The 16,335-nt window shown below is 36.1% G+C and overlaps 2 protein-coding genes across 6 annotated transcripts; both read left to right on the forward strand.

The window, feature by feature from the left end:
* Positions 1-1,034: 1,034 nt before the first annotated feature.
* LOC122309036 (probable protein phosphatase 2C 76) lies at positions 1,035-8,618 on the forward strand. Of its 3 annotated transcripts, none has more exons than XM_043122385.1 (9): positions 1,035-1,416; positions 2,056-2,382; positions 3,324-3,451; positions 4,064-4,162; positions 4,434-4,592; positions 4,960-5,046; positions 6,819-6,910; positions 7,396-7,470; positions 8,201-8,618. In XM_043122385.1, the coding sequence occupies exons 2-9, from the start codon at positions 2,099-2,101 to the stop codon at positions 8,357-8,359; spliced, it is 1,083 nt and encodes a 360-aa protein (XP_042978319.1). In that variant the 5' UTR covers positions 1,035-1,416; positions 2,056-2,098; the 3' UTR covers positions 8,360-8,618. The 3 variants fall into 3 exon arrangements, with proteins under 3 accessions (XP_042978319.1, XP_042978318.1, XP_042978320.1); XM_043122384.1 differs by having other exon boundaries at positions 1,036-1,362; XM_043122386.1 differs by having other exon boundaries at positions 1,041-1,362; positions 2,056-2,352.
* A 1,526-nt stretch (positions 8,619-10,144) lies between these two features.
* LOC122309035 lies at positions 10,145-16,044 on the forward strand. 3 transcript variants are annotated; one of them, XM_043122382.1, is made up of 3 exons: positions 10,145-10,338; positions 10,520-10,604; positions 12,988-16,044. In XM_043122382.1, the coding sequence occupies exon 3, from the start codon at positions 13,105-13,107 to the stop codon at positions 15,448-15,450; it is 2,346 nt and encodes a 781-aa protein (XP_042978316.1). In that variant the 5' UTR covers positions 10,145-10,338; positions 10,520-10,604; positions 12,988-13,104; the 3' UTR covers positions 15,451-16,044. The 3 variants fall into 3 exon arrangements, with proteins under 3 accessions (XP_042978316.1, XP_042978315.1, XP_042978317.1); XM_043122381.1 differs by lacking the exon at positions 10,520-10,604 and having other exon boundaries at positions 10,146-10,338; XM_043122383.1 differs by lacking the exons at positions 10,145-10,338; positions 10,520-10,604 and adding an exon at positions 10,620-11,190.
* Positions 16,045-16,335: the final 291 nt, after the last annotated feature.

The following is a 16,335-nucleotide window of genomic DNA, read 5'->3' on the forward strand; positions in this document are numbered from 1 at the left end:
TTATATTGGAATAGAATCTCCCAATTGACAAATTAAATCATGATTAATTTTTAATTACCTCAGGACAATTATTGATAACGTTTGTATTCATATGATGATTTGCTTTGTCTGTCTGTGACGCTTTTTTCATCTATCATTGCTATTGACTTTGGCTATAAGTGGGCTATGAGTCATGAGGCATCATTCGGAAAAGAATCTTAACATAACATTATTATTTTATACTCTATAATAATCTCTGACGAAATGTTTTTTTAACTGCATTATTAGAATAAAAAATATCTTAATAGTTATTAATTCGAGGACAATGCAAGCAATTAGATTAGAGATAAATAAAAAAACAATTTTGTACAATGAGAAGATGTCGTAACAAATTGGCACATTCTAGTTGACCAGAACGAGTTATGATAAAAATATTTATTTATTTAAGAGAAATATTAAATGAGAAATGATATTTGTAATTGTAAAATGCGTAAACATCGTATAATTTTTTTTAAAAAATTGAGTAAATACGAGACCTGTATGAAAAAAATTAATTTTTTAATAATGAATCTGATTTTTATTTTAAAGGGTTTGTGCAGCGCTTGTGCACTCTACGATTATATGTAACATTACCCATATTAAATACCATCATGTATTGTGTAAACGCCGTGTACGTATTTTAAAAAAGAATATAGTTTATCATTAAGAAATGAGCGGTACTTATGAGCTTTATAATTGTAAATATTATTTCTCTTAATTTAATTAATTATTATTATTATTATTTATTTAAAGGTGATTCATCTATAGAAATAATATTTACAATCATGAATATACAAGTACTGTATAATTATTTTAAAAAATAAATAAATACTATATTTATATAAAAAAATAGTTTTTATAATAATTTTTTTTTTAAAGAGACGGTATGTAATATTATTATTTGGATTTTCGACATAACTTTTTATAATTTTGAAAAAATAGGTATTATATTTTTTTGCGAATTACAAATAATCATCATGAAATAAGGGAATCCCGGTCGCATTACCCCAGCCGCGAAGTGGATGCATGAGCAGTGCCACGTACCCACCTCTCTTCGGTGCCCAAGCTACAAAATACCATCACATCACTCCCTATCTCTCTGCTTCCATCTCACTTCTTCGCGATCTCGCTCTAATGACCTCTTGAATCTCTCTCTCGCTCTAGGGTTCAGATTCTCTCTCTCACTTTCTACAGAGAGATACAGCACACGAAGCTGAGTCTCCGCACTATCAGATTCAGATCCTCTCACTTGCGCCGAGCCGCAACTGATAACCTCGATTTGGTATCTTCGATCCGATCCGGCTGTTACCGGAGCTGAACCTTGAGATTTTGGATGACGATTACGTACTATTTCGAGTATTCTTGTCTAAAGTCTATCTAATTCAGCTCTATATTCTTGTAATTTCGATCGACTTTCTTAACGTCTTTTTTGTTGGTAGTTCTATGTTTCAAGTAGTTTGAAGAGTGTAAGATTTGTGTCATCTCAATATTTGTGTCCTTATCTGATTTGTTTCGAGATTTTGTGTGGTTGCTGAGAAAACTGAGAGAGAGATAGAGAGTGCGGTTGATATGTTTTTTTATTTTTATTTTTTGGCATATGGAGAAACTCAGCTGAATAATGCTATGTTGCCTTATGAGGCTCAATTCAAATGAACCTATAAATAAACAAAATTCTATGGTGATATTTATCATGCCGTGTTTGAGTCAAAAAACGTGTCTTTGGAGTACGTTTAGGTGGTTATTTTGGTAGTTTTTATTGATGTTGTTGTGCTCGAATATAGAAATTTCGATTTTTTCTGTTTCATCTTTACCCAGGTGCTCGAATGTGCTTGAGTCGAATTCAGGTGTATATCTTGAAAATCTCGGTCTCATTTGGTAGTTCGTTCCATGTTTGCGTTGCTGTTATTTTGCTCCGATTATAATTTTTGAACGTATTTTTAAGAGCATTATAAATGGAAGGGATAATAAATAATATTTTGATTTGTCATTTTGCGAGATTTGGTGTGATGTGGTAATTTTCGTAATGTCATTGGGCAGTAAATAAAAGAAGATCTGGCGCCAAAAGCTAGATTATTTGATTATGCAACGGTTGCATAGGAATGTGATTGTTCAAGCTGGGAATATAGGAATCTTCTCCAAAGGCAGAGTGCAATTGGGTGATATTCAAAGGAGTTTGCATGCAGCCCTTGGCTTAAAGAATTTTTGGAATCGTGAGTTTAGAAAGAATTCGAGGATGATGGTTGATAGTAGTGCTCCAGAAAAAGGGGGACCGATTGTTGATGTATTGCCAGAGAAGGACGAAGATGGAAGATTTGCTAGTGGAGGATGGAAAAGGTTAATAGGGGCTCGCTTCATTTATCACATGTAGTTCTATAAGTTTCTCTTCTAATTATGATTCTGAACCCTATTCCTTGTACTTATTCAGCTATAATAAGAAAACCGCTGTTTTGTCATCATAGACTCCCTATATGATGCCAGTTAAGACCAAGCATTCTGAGTGTTGTAATTGTATGTACTCGTGCATGTAGTTTTCTAGCTGACTGTTTACTTATTTATTTGTTTATCTTCTCTGCATGTTTTTGACTAAATCATATTTTTGCGAGGAAGCCACACATTAAATTTAATACAAGTTTGTTGTACTTTGACTTGTAAATATAATAAAAATATTTTGCCTAGCTTTTAATACTAGGAAGTCATTTAGACTCAAACCAATTTAAAAAAAAATGAAATAAAAAATTAAAGGATCTCTGAAATTGACATTCCATTTGGTAGCAAAGAACAAGAAGCATCATAAAGAAGTGCTACAGTCACAGAGATTTCACAAAAATAAATTTACAAACTGATGTGGCTTAATATAATACGTTATATTAACTTTACAATAAAAGTAACTTTACAATCTGATATATCATATCAATCCACATTAGTTTGTGAGTTTATTTACTTTGGTGAAATCCCTTGATGGCTAAAGCATTTATCTGTTTTAGAATCATGTGGAGAAAATAGTATCTCAATCGCATAAGGAGTAAAGTTATTAAGTTTTTACTTAATCTGTTTTGCTTAAGTCATCTTTGCTTTTCTTTAATAGACTTACCGAAACTGGAGCGAATTGGATGCAAATGTTTCATGTTCAGGGACATATTTCTGTTAATGATCATTCTAATATCAATAAAATTTCTCGCTTACCCATCAAAAAAAGTAATGATCAATCTAAATTTGTCCTAGTGACTGCATTCCATGCTCTCGGTGTACCTATTATCTTATGAGATCAAACTGAACTGATCTTGAGTCTCTTCTCTAATTGACAGTGACGATGGAAAACTGAGCTGCGGATATTCAAGTTTTAGAGGAAAGAGAACAACCATGGAGGATTTCTATGATATCAAGACATCAAAGATTGATGAGGAAACAATCTACCTGTTTGGAATATTCGATGGTTAGATTTTCTCTGATCCTCTTTTTGCTTTAGAGAAATACATAATTGTATGGAAGTATCTGTGATACATACAGATGGTGTCCTACGTGACTCCATGTAAAGGAAGAATACAAACTGCTATATTGGAGTTACATTGTTACATTTTCCTATATGCAAGTGACCGAGGAGTCTAATTGCTGACAACGTATGAGTGCCTTCCCTTGTCTTTCTTGACTGCTACGTATAAAATTATGATGTGCAGAGGAAATCTGGACATGGAACAAACCTAGGGCTTTGGATCGCTGTTCGATTACTTCATGGTTTTTACTAAGGAAATCTATTCTGTAACAGTTCCACTAACTCCAACATTATTGCCATTTGACCATCTACATGCTTAATTAAAATAAAATCATCCTAGAATGGAAAAACCTACAATTTTAACAACTGTAATTGTCAAGCCACACTGGTGTGGGTTGGATCTCAGAGGATCTGCCTCATTAAGGATTGACTCTTGGCCTGTTCACACGGTCCACACTCTTGGCATTTCAGCTATAGATAATTTCCATTTACAGTAATGTCTTTGGTATTTGTGTATGATGCAAGGTCTCTAATAAGTATGACATTGATTTATAGGTCATGGGGGTTCTCGTGCAGCTGAGTATTTAAAGGAGCATCTGTTTGACAATCTCATGAAGCATCCACAATTTATTATCGACACCAAATCAGCTATTCGTGTGTTCAAGTTATCTGATGCTCCATTTTCATGAACTGTGAAGCAGCAATATGTGATTATTGCATATCACTTGCTGCTGGTGTTCTGTTGCAGGACCTCATGCTAGTGGATATATTTAGTAACAATTTCTGTTTCATACAGGCAGAAGCAAATAGCTTTAAGTCTTTGTCAATGCTGGTTCACTGTGTCTGGGGTCCTGCATGGGATGCTTTTTCACCACCTGATGTGGGTTTGTCATATTTCTATTTGGTAACTTGGGTAAGCTTGCAGGTGAAACATATCAACGGACTGATGCTGATTTTTTGGATTCGGAGAGAGATACTTACCGGGATGATGGTTCTACAGCATCGACAGCTGTGTTGGTCGGTAACCATCTATATGTTGCCAATGTTGGAGATTCAAGGACTGTAATATCTAAGGCTGGCAAAGGTAATTCACTCATGATGTATTGTACTATTTTGTTCTTGGTAATTGCTTAGATGAAAGTTACCTATAAAAAAATGCTCAGATGAAAGTTTCTGATTAAAATCACTGTGGAAATCAATGTGTTGAGCTGAAATTTATAAAGGACATAAAATACTAATAACTAGAGATCTAAGGAATTATACTTGTTACCGCCCTGAGATTTAGTTCATCTGGAAAACATACACTTCTATAATGTAATATCCTATGAAAGAATTAATTACTCATGATTGCAGTAATTACTCCCATGCTGCTACTCTAAATAAATTATAAGAACTCTGGAGCTGTGAATGGGACTTCTAAGTGTAGCTTTTTTTTTTTCCCTTTGTAACAGCAATTCCTCTCTCTGAAGACCACAAACCAAATAGAAGCGACGAGCGGAAAAGAATTGAAAATGCTGGGGGTGTTGTAATGTGGGCCGGTAAGGTTAATTTGTGTATACTTTTCTCAATGAAACAAGGGTTAAATAATTTATCATGTATCATTTATGTATGTGGTGCAATTGATCTACAAAACAAGGGTCAATATTTTAGTGGGTCTTGCCTCTGAGTTACTGGTATAAAGAGTTCGGTCAAATGAATGGGAGGTTTTGGCAGAGTACTTTCCCTTGAGTGGTCAGAGAAAAGCTAGTTCTCTAGGATCATTGGATTTACTAATATATTGGCAGAGGAGATATGATTTGAAGTTCAATTGACAAGCCTTTCTGCTCTATTTATTCTCTCATAATTATCCCTATTCAATAAACATTCACCCAAAGACATAGTTTAAAAGAAAACTCTCTAAATTCTACCAATGAACTTTCTCTATCATCAAAACACCACCCATTCCTTTTAGCTTTTCTTAGCTTTTAGTTCCTTGCTTGTATTTAGGTGTTTTCGCTTGTATACTCCTTGTGTACTTGGGCTATGCCTATTTACTTGCCTTAATAAAACTTCTTATTACTTATGAAAAAAATTGTTCTCTCATTATTGCTTGATCATCTTCTGTTGGCTGATGGCGCCTTAGTTTTTTTTTTTTTCTTACAATTATTATTATTATTATTTTTTATTTTATCAGCAAGGCTGATGGTGCCTTAGTTAATATAAGGTAATGCAGCTAGACATGGCATATTGATGTAATGAAACTCAACCACTCCTGAATTTTCCATCCCAAAAAGGTCTCAAATGGTAATCAGGATGAGAGTCCGGACCATGCCAGACCATGCCAACCCTGATCCATTGTATTTGGAACAACTTTTTCTTAGGGATGGAATGCCGCAGGGCTAACAGAATTCTCAACCAGCCATTTTATATAGGTGTACTTGCATATATCTTGTTTCATAGTGCCTATAATGCATGTTAAAATAAAATGAATTGCGTTTGTGCTAACTTCATTTATTTTATATTATATGCATATTTGTATTCATAAATGTGCAGCATTAACCTATAGTTTTTGGAGAGACGGTCTCTCTTTCCTCATAAATGGGATGTGGAGTGTGAGGTGGTGGCTTCAATCCTGGATGAGTGTGTGACTTGCGCTTACATAGCAATAAATAAATATATAACTAAATTAAAGAGTTTTGCGTAAACAATGGAAAAAATGGAAATCTGAATGACACAAACCAAAGCTCAGGGTTTTGCTCTCCCCAACCTAAACTCAGTTGTAACAACTACAATCACAAACCAGCTAGCAGTGAGTTGTCTAGTTACAGGCTGCATTTCACTTTTTCACATTCTGATAGAAATTGGTATGCTTTAAAAGCCTTGCCTCTTGATCTTTTGGCCAACAAACTCCCATTCACGTAGGGACCACGTATCCCATTGTTGACATGTTCCAGAACCTTTTCTGACTTTTGTTCTTCATGCCCAAAAGTGTAATCCCATCATAGGAGTGTTATAGGAATCGCTCCTACACAAAATGAATTATTATTGATTGCATGATGGGTTTTCTTGTCTGAACTCTGGGCCATTAGTACTCATTTGTGTTAGTCAATTCTCACCATGTGTTTCTTCAGTGCTCAAATATATCTTGAATTTCTTCTTTCAAAATTTCTCCCTGCATTTTCAGACCATACAAAAGTTCCAATTGGAACAACAGAATATTAGGACACAAATAACTACAATTATCGTCTTTTGTAGTATTATGCTATCCATTATCATTAACAAAATGACGACTCCAAATAGCTTAACTTGATGTGTTTGATTGTGTTTATAGGAACTTGGAGGGTGGGAGGCGTGTTAGCTATGTCTCGTGCTTTTGGAAACCGCATGTTGAAGCAGTTTGTTGTGGCAGAACCAGAGATTCAGGTAATCCCTGACATAATCTTTTTTATCTTGTAAAGTTCTCTGTAGTATGAATTTCTTTTAAATGATTTGAATGCAAATGGTGCATAGCACTAAAAGTTGATGCTTCCTAGTTTTCCCTAGAAAATCTCCTAGAAACGAAATTAGTCATGCTCAAATGAATTCAATCCGAATCTTGTAGTTACAACCTGCATCAACTGCAAATATAGCAACCCACCCTTTATTTTAATATCAACATAGTGTATAGACACCCTTTTTTTTTATAGTTTTTTATTTGTATTCGTGTTTTTATCTTTTGTTTTTTGTATTCATGTTACTATGCTACCCTTTACATACCCAGAAATTCCTCATGTGAGTACAGAATAGAACAAAAAGATTTCTCAATGAAAATCATGCTAGAGTTCTTTGTTTCATATATAGGTCATTAGTTCTGTTGTTACCACAGGTGCTAATTATGAAAAACAAATAATATGTAATTTTGTTTTCAGGATCAAGAGATAGATAAAGAATTTGAATTGCTAGTGCTGGCAAGTGACGGACTATGGGATGTCGTACCCAATGATGTAAGCCCAACACTGTCTCTCCCTCCTCCCCCAAACAGCACACACCCTCATGTAAACATACACATGCATTTGCACGTGCATGCTCTCACACACTTTGGTCACTGATGATATTTTATTGGGAAGTGGGTTTGCCATTTTTAGTGATGACTGACCTGATTGAGCTCACACTTTATATTAATTTGGAAGAGGGTTTGGCATTTATAGCAATAATTGACCTAGTTAAATATGCACAATCATCTTCCATTGTCTACCCAATTTAAATGAAGCTGGCCTTCCAGGAATTATAGGTTACTTTAGATATAGAGAGTCATGAAAGAGGAAAGGAAAAAGAGATGAAGCCTCTTTAATTCTGTTGATTTTTACTCGTATGATGCCTGCTTGTGTATTTTCTCTGAAAATCAAGGTAGAGAAACTCAAGAAAACAGAGCCATGAGGTTGATATCTACCTTATGATACCTGTCATAATACCAACTAATACAGGTCCTTGAAGCACACACCAGGTCGTGTATATTGTAGAACTTAATTTCGTGAAGACTGATACACTCTCGTATGTTGACAGTCTTCTTCGTGTAACTCGAGTGGCTTTTTGTGGTTAGCTTTGGTGCAGTGATGGTGTGAGGGAGTCTAATAATTCTGAGGGAGTCTAATAATTCAATGATGGTTCTCATTCTCTTCATTTTTTCTCACCATTAAATAATCTGCCCCATCCACTTGTACACACTTTTTACAGGATGCCGTATCTCTTGCCCGAACTGAAGAAGATCCGGAGGCTGCAGCTCGGAAGTTAACAGAGGCTGCTTTTACCCGTGGCAGTGCAGACAATATTACGTGCATTGTGGTGAAATTTCTCCATGACACAGCAGATCCGGCCAGCCCCCAGCATGAGTAGAAATTTTCTATTGCTTGGGTGGATCAATTAATATATTACGTAATATCAGTAATCGAAATCTGCACATGCATACTACCTGAACATGCATTTATTCATTTCATTTCCATTTCTGCTGTTGTGTATTTTGAAAACACGCTTCCTAGTTTTATTCAAGCATATGTCCGTGTATCGTTTGTCAATATGGCTGTAGTCGTTCATTTAATTTTTTTTTCATATTTAATAATAAAGTGTGGTACTTTTTCGTCTTTTGAAGTTAAAATTTGTGTGTAGGGTTAGTGACTCATTCTTATGAGAGTAATGCTAGATACTGTCATGGGTTGAGTGGTGCTCGTTATTAAAAATTTATTTTGGAAGCTCTGTTGATTCATTCATTCTCGACAATGACTTGGATGTAATCCTATTTGGAAGACCCAAGCGTACAGGGACTTTGCACCAGCTAAGCTCTTTCTCTGATTGAGAGCCTGCACTGGGTATAGTCTGATAGCGTCCACAAACCCACTACTAAAACGTGGCAAATGTCATAGCATCAACGGAATAGATGATAAACAACAAATAATGATGATAAAATGTGAACAGATTCTTTAAATCTTGGAGGTTGATCAAAGGCTCTATCATATGTAGCTTGAAGTTCAATGCCATGCGTGAATATAAGCTAGATTTTGGAGGTTAGAGTTGACAGCCAAAAGAAGATCCTAATCCCATTTTGGCATATTATTCAAAAGAAGCTGAAAAGGTTTGACCACGAGTAGTTCTTTAGTCATTGATGTCATCAGTTGCCATTGTTGTGGAACAAAGGATTCTATAACTGCATCAAACTGCACTTCTGTCCATCACCGTTCTTCAACGAGGAGCAGTGCAGGAGGCTTCTAGATAAAAAACCATATAAGAGATCAGATAAAAACCTTATTAAGCTCAAGCCTATCTCAGATATACAAGTACCATTTTTGTTTCTAACTGAAGCTCTTATCTATTGTCCTTTCCAGATTTAACCACTTGACTTTTTAAGAATTTAGTCAATACGTGATTGATACAAAAAACAAAGTGTTGTGTTTCCTTTTTTGTTTTTAGTCCAAGAAAAGTTTCGTCAAAATACAGTTTTGACGCACCTTTTCATGATAGATCTTTGATCAATTGATAACGATTGGTGGCTCCAATTAGTCAACTTGCTCAAATTTAATTACAAAAAATTAGAGAAGATCCTTATTGTTTCATCAAATATTAGATTAACTTCACTTGGAATGGTATTATGGTTGAGTACATTCCACACATATATTATATTGCATTTTTAATTCATTCGGATCTGATTATATTGACGTAACATTATCTATTAATTCTTAAATTTTTTTTCTTAAACAATCAAGAGTTAATCCAATTACTATGTAATACCTCATCAATATAGTAATATAAAAACAATATACCGTATACAATAATTTTCATATTTTAATATAGGAAATCACTATATTAAGCATCTCACAATTTTCATTTTTAATCAATATGTTAACCATGAGGATTTGTACATGTGGATGGTATATTATTAAAAAAAAAAAAAAACTTTCGACAATTTGAAGTGTAAATTTATGAAAACATAATTTCTCATTATAGAAATTTTCTTTTTATTTAGAAAAATTTAACCATGAATGCTTTAACATTTTTTAACACATTGCAAATTTGCAAACTCAACCTAAAGGTTAAAATTTAACCATAGTTAGCATCTAGTTTCCAACTCATTATAAAATAAAGTGCATTAGGGTTAACAAAAAATAAAATAAAATAAAATATTAACCCAACCCATGCTTCTTCTTCTTTTTTTTCTCTCTCTTTATTTTTGTTATTATTATTATTATTATTCTTTTAAAGTTATTTGGGCATCTGAGAATTCCTCTCATGTTCTTGGGAGGTTTTGACAAATAGGTGACTCTGCACAGTGATGGTCTTCTCGGATTCAAAATTTCTTCATGTCAGACACTTTTTTCCAATGGGTATTTACTAAATTCTCAATTTTTCAATTTTCCCTCAGAAAGAGGAAATTTTACTGATAAATTTATGTACCATCTTGGAAAATACGGAATCTAGGGTTTTGTTTGGAAAATACTGAATGATTTAGAACTTAAATGGTGCTACTAAAAATTGACCGTTACTCTGATTCCTCTGCTCCTGTAGATCCACGGCCAACTTTTTGCTCAATTTGATCTTTTGAGTTCTCTAAGTTGGTGAATTCAGTTTGTGAACCGTCAACGCTTCCCTGGTTTTTTTCCTGTTACTTTCTTTTTGAATTTATCTTAATATTATTTATTGAAGGTTTGTGGGAAAATGAACGTGTTAGGGAAAAAAGCCAGTCTTTATATGCTACATTTCGTGGGCATTCTGCATGCTGGCTCTAATTCCTTATGAATGAGTTTCTTGCTTCTTGTTTCATATAATTCTCAGTCGTTTTAAGGTAATTATCGTAGCTTCCAATTTTGTGGCGTTGAGCATAGAATATTGGGTATACTGCTGACGCTGTCAGTGACGCACCGATTCTCAGTCTCACTTCCTGAATGGTTTTATGATCTTACGCAAAATATTATGAAGAAAACGAAAGCAGATTCTTGTTGCAATAATGTATTTCTTCGTATTTCTGTGTTGTGTTGCATGGTGAAAATACTTTTATCGGAATAAATTAATTTCGTCGTTTTTTCTTCATAATTAGTTTTAGGTTTTAGGTTTTTGTTTAGTTTTCTCTATGTTTAAGAATGGTCATTTTACTTGATTAGACTGTTTTGATCACTGATGGACTATCAGATTATCTTCTATAAAGGCACTGTGGACGCAAGAAGGCTTGTTGTATAAAGGTGGGACGTGAAGTTTAGAATCATGGATGTTAGGGTTTAACCATTGCTCTGAAAAAATCGTTGATAAAGTTATTTAAACAGATACCAGAACTTCTCTGATGTTGTCTTCCTCGCCTATACTGGTATCACTACAATGTAGGGGTTCTGGGATCCTTGGAAAAGGTTAATCTGGATGGGGATCAGTAATACTCTTCCTCCTATAGCCGATGATTGTTATTGACTACATGAGACTGGAAATTCCAAAAACATGCATCAATAAGAAAGATGTACTTTGCTGATTTGAAATTATCAAAAAAGGAAGAGAAAAAAAGAGGGGGGGGGGGGGGGGGGGGGGTGTTATGACAATGGATTGCAGGTAATTGGGAAAATTGCCCTAGATAGGAATGCCTGGTTAAAAGGATCAAAGTAGCTGACCCGAATTACCTGGGATTAATGTATGGTTTTTTCAAGCTGAAAATGCATACATTTACAAGATTGATTGACCTGTATGGTTCCTGACCCACCCGTGGGTAGCCCAAGTGGTAAGGGTGAACTTGTGTGCAAGCCCCAGTCACAGGTTCGATTTCCCCCTAGGATCAAACCGCGATTTAAGTGAGAGGGTGGTGGTGGGTTGTTGTGCTAGTCTCCGGGGGGTTTAGGTTCCATGGGTGTGTCTTAAAGGCTCCACCGTGGAGTGGTTTCCCCCTCATATATATATATTAAAAAAAAAAAAAAGAAAGAAAGAAAGAAAGGAAAAAAAAAAGTTCCCTGGACTTTTTTCGATGTGGGTTACGGTAGATATTGCAGTTTGAGTGAAACAAAACTTAGGAGCGTTATCTGGCGATTTATTTATATAAATGTTCACTATGTTCTATACCTGAAAACACCCAAAACAATGTCCAAGTAAAAAATCTGGGGAGCTATTTTAAATTACAACCTTAAAGTCTCTGCTTGCAACTGATAGACCTCCACCACAAACTATGAGTATACTAGGTTCATTTGATTATTAGATGACGAAGACAATCTTTGACCACCAAAAGAAATGCTTACATACTCACCTATCCCGGGGGGGAAGGGATAGACAAAGCTACTCTCATCTATCAAGCGAAACTTATCTGCATCTCCCACTGTCTTATGTTTCTACAATTCCATGCCAAGAGCTGTGGAGTTTAATGCATACATGGAATTTGATTTGGTTCCTTCTTGGTTATCTCTCTCTCTCTCTCTCTCTCTCTCTCTCTCTCTCTCTGTGTATGAGTATGCATGTGTCCTGTCAACTGGTTGCCATTTTTTAGTTATGTTTTCACACTCTTAAATGTTTTGGTTCAATAATTGGAACAATACTATAGCCATGTCCGTTGGTGTGTCGTGGGCGTAAGTCATAGATAACCACCCTAAAAACTAAGCTGTTATGAACCAAATTTAACTTTTAAATATAAATATTTAGTAATGAGTGCTTAAGCTTGTCTGTAGATCAAAAAATTGTTATTTGAAGAAGGCTAGGTGTACGTTGTCGCCTATGTGGAGCTGCATTGTTAGTAACTTGTATTACTGATTTACTGCATATCGTATTTGAATGCTACTAAGATTTTGTGCTTATCTTCATGTTCAAAAACGTAGAATGGTTTGCTTATTCTAGCCATTTGGTTTTATGGAACACAAATTCAGTTACTGAATAATTTGATCTGTATCTTGTTGTTCTTTTTGGAAGGATTTAAATTTCTTGATTCATGTACTGTTGGTCAACATTTCACGAGTGTCTCTGTCTTAATTATAATAAACATTTAAATTTTGTGTTTAATTTTTGTTGGGGTTCAGGTTTCTAATTATTGAAGGTACTAGCTTAAGCAAAAGAGCTCCAGGTTTTTGAATCTGACATTTCTGGTTATATATTGCGTATATTATTGGGTCTAGCAAGCTGAGGAAGAAAGTATTATGGAGTGCAATAAAGATGAGGCTGTCAGGGCTAAAGACATTGCAGAGAGGAAGTTTACAGAGAGAAACTATGCTGGTGCAAAGAAATTTGCTCTAAAGGCTCAAAATTTGTATCCTGAGCTTGAAGGGCTCTCTCAAATGTTGACAACACTTGACGTTTATATCTCTGCAGAAAACAAAATAGGTGGGGAAGCAGATTGGTATGGTGTACTTGAAGTAAATCCATTGGCTGATGATGAGACCGTAAAGAAGCAATACAGGAAGCTAGCTCTCACTCTTCACCCTGATAAAAACAAGTGTTTAGGTGCAGAGGGAGCATTTAAGTTGGTTTCCGAGGCCTGGAGTTTGTTATCGGATAAGGCTAAGAGATTGGCATATAACCAGAAGAGGAACTTAAAAGGATTTCAGCAGAAAGCTTCAGCCTGGAGTGGTGGTCCATCAGGGCCACCCAGAGCAAATGGATTTCATAATGTTACTAGTAATGTTACTTCTGCAAGGAATACCCAAAGCAACACTCGGGTGGGTCCTACTTCAGTTCCTCATCCTCCACATATCAAACCTGATACTTTTTGGACTGTTTGTAATCGATGCAAGACACATTATGAGTACCTCAGGATTTATTTAAATCATACTCTGCTTTGCCCTAATTGTCATGAGGCCTTTATGGCTTTAGAGAAGCCTCCACCTCCAAATGTCTTCAAGTCATCCAGTTGGTCTTCTCACCAAACGCATCAGAACTCAAGACATCATGCTCCAAGCAGTGACGCATATAATGCTGCTAGGAATTGTAAAACTGCTCAAAATTTGGAACCTGGGGGATCTGCAGGTCTGAATTCTTTCAATAACACTAACTTTCACTGGAATTCTTTCTCAAGAGGGGTTGATTTTAGTTGCACTGCTGCATCAACTTCTGCTGCTGCTCAAGCTGCAACTGTGGTTCAACAGGCTAGTGAGAGAGTGAAGAGAGAATGTGAAGATGCACGGTTGGCTGATAGCAAATGGGAGAGGAGTCATCTATACAAGGGAATGGGTAATTCTGCCCTTACAGGTGAGATGCCAATGAAGAAGAGAAAGCTAGATGATAATTGTTTGAACAGTTATGGAGGCTATGTGGCAAATCAAATGACCATGGGAAATGTAGGACCTGGCATGGGAGGTGCATCTGAATCAACCAAGGGTTATTCTGGAACAGAAAAGATCTATGGTTTTGCTGGCACATATAATAAGCCTAACAGTGAGAGAGAGTTGATGTTTTTTGAAACAAAGAACATGCTAATGGATAAGGCTCGGATTGAACTCCACAAGAAACTTAAAGAATGGAGCTCATTAACTGAAACAAATACTGCAAACAAAGAGAAGGAAAAGGTGAAAAACAGAGAGACTAAGAATCAACGGATTGCGGTGAATGATGACACATATGACCTGCATAAGGAAGGTGAATCAGATGTTAGTGGCAAAAGACAGCAAAACAAGAAGTCTCCCTCTAACTATATGGATGATGATACGGACAAAGATTCTGTTGCATCACTGTCAATCAATGTTCCAGATTCTGACTTTCACAATTTTGACCTGGACAGAACTGAAAATTCCTTCGAGGATAACCAGGTCTGGGCTGCATATGATGACGATGATGGCATGCCTCGTTACTATGCTCGAGTTCACAAGGTGATCTCGTTGAAACCATTTAAGATGCGGATAAGTTGGCTTAACTCAAGAAGCAACCGTGAATTGGGCCCACTACACTGGATAGGGTCTGGTTTTTCCAAAACTTGTGGGGATTTCAGGGTTGGCAGACAGGAAACCACTGAAACATTAAATTCTTTCTCTCACAAGGTTACATGGACAAAAGGAACCCGTGGGGTCATTTGCGTATATCCTATGAAAGGAGAAGTCTGGGCTCTGTATAGAAACTGGTCCCCGGATTGGAATGAGCATACACCTGCTGATGTCATACACAAATATGACATGGTGGAAGTGCTTGATGACTTTAACGTGGAACAAGGTGTGGCTGTTATTCCCCTTGTAAAAGTTTCTGGTTTCAGGACAGTGTTTCACAAGCACATGGACCCCATGGAGGTCAGAAGGATTCCCAAAGAAGAAATGTTTCGCTTCTCTCATCAGGTCCCTAATTACCTGCTGACGGGCCAAGAAGCTGATATCGCTCCAAAAGACTGCCGGGAGTTAGACCCAGCAGCTACCCCTTTGGAACTCCTTCAGGTTATAACGGAATCTGATGAGGAGCCTGCATTGAAGAACTGTGTCGAGGAAGATGTGTTGCAGAGTATCCCAAAAAGAAATGTAAATGAGATGGTGGGGAATGCTCAGACAAGTAACCAAGATGATTAAGTGGCAGCAAAGGATGACAAGCTCACCAAAGATGATGAGAGATAGTGGAGCTTGGCGCTGATGGGTAAACGATGCTAAAAAAGCTAAGATTTCCTATTTAGGATGTGTTTCTCGCTGGATGCACCCCTTTCTGAGTGTTTTTTTTTTTTTGCAAGCCTGACCATATTGTAGAAAATGCTTAATTGGCTATTCATGGGTCAAAAGTGATCCAGAGTTTTTTGGTTTTCTAGCTGTACATTATTGGGACAGTTAAGTTTCACATGGAAGGAAGCTCATCACGACCATATACTGAGGATCGCCGTCCGGTCTTTTTCTTCAAGCTATAGATACTTCTAGGAGATAAAAAGGTTACAACCTTGACTTCTTGGGCATTTCATGAGCCAGATGTGGATGCTTCTCACCCTACTGGATTTTGTGTCTAGTTTTTATATACAAGATGTATTTATACGTTGTTTGTACGAGATCTTAGAGATTTTTTACGTGATGGACTCATTTTGTAGTTTCCCATTTCAAGTTCCTGTAATCTGCAACAACCTGCTATTGATCAATAGCCGGTTCTATATTTAACTGAGAAGGGTTGCTGAGTTTGAAATCTTTGTGGAGGGTTTATATGATATAAGGTTTTAAAAGAGGGATTATTTAAAAGGAACAAGAAAAATGATTGCTATAGGTTATATTTTATCTACATTTTTCTTCTTGCTCCCTTCCACACGGACAATCTCGGAAGATCAGCTATTGTTGACTATGGGAATGAACTGTCGTTTGATTTGATATTGGCGATATTTGGATTAGCAACAGGCACTCTTGCCCTTTATATCCTATATTTGGTTTGTAGCAACTTAGCTCGAGAAATATGTTCCTTGCATTGTTTGACGCTTTCTTTCT

Source organism: Carya illinoinensis, chromosome 5, assembly GCF_018687715.1.
Source record: "Carya illinoinensis cultivar Pawnee chromosome 5, C.illinoinensisPawnee_v1, whole genome shotgun sequence".
In the NCBI taxonomy this organism is placed as follows: domain Eukaryota; kingdom Viridiplantae; phylum Streptophyta; class Magnoliopsida; order Fagales; family Juglandaceae; genus Carya; species Carya illinoinensis.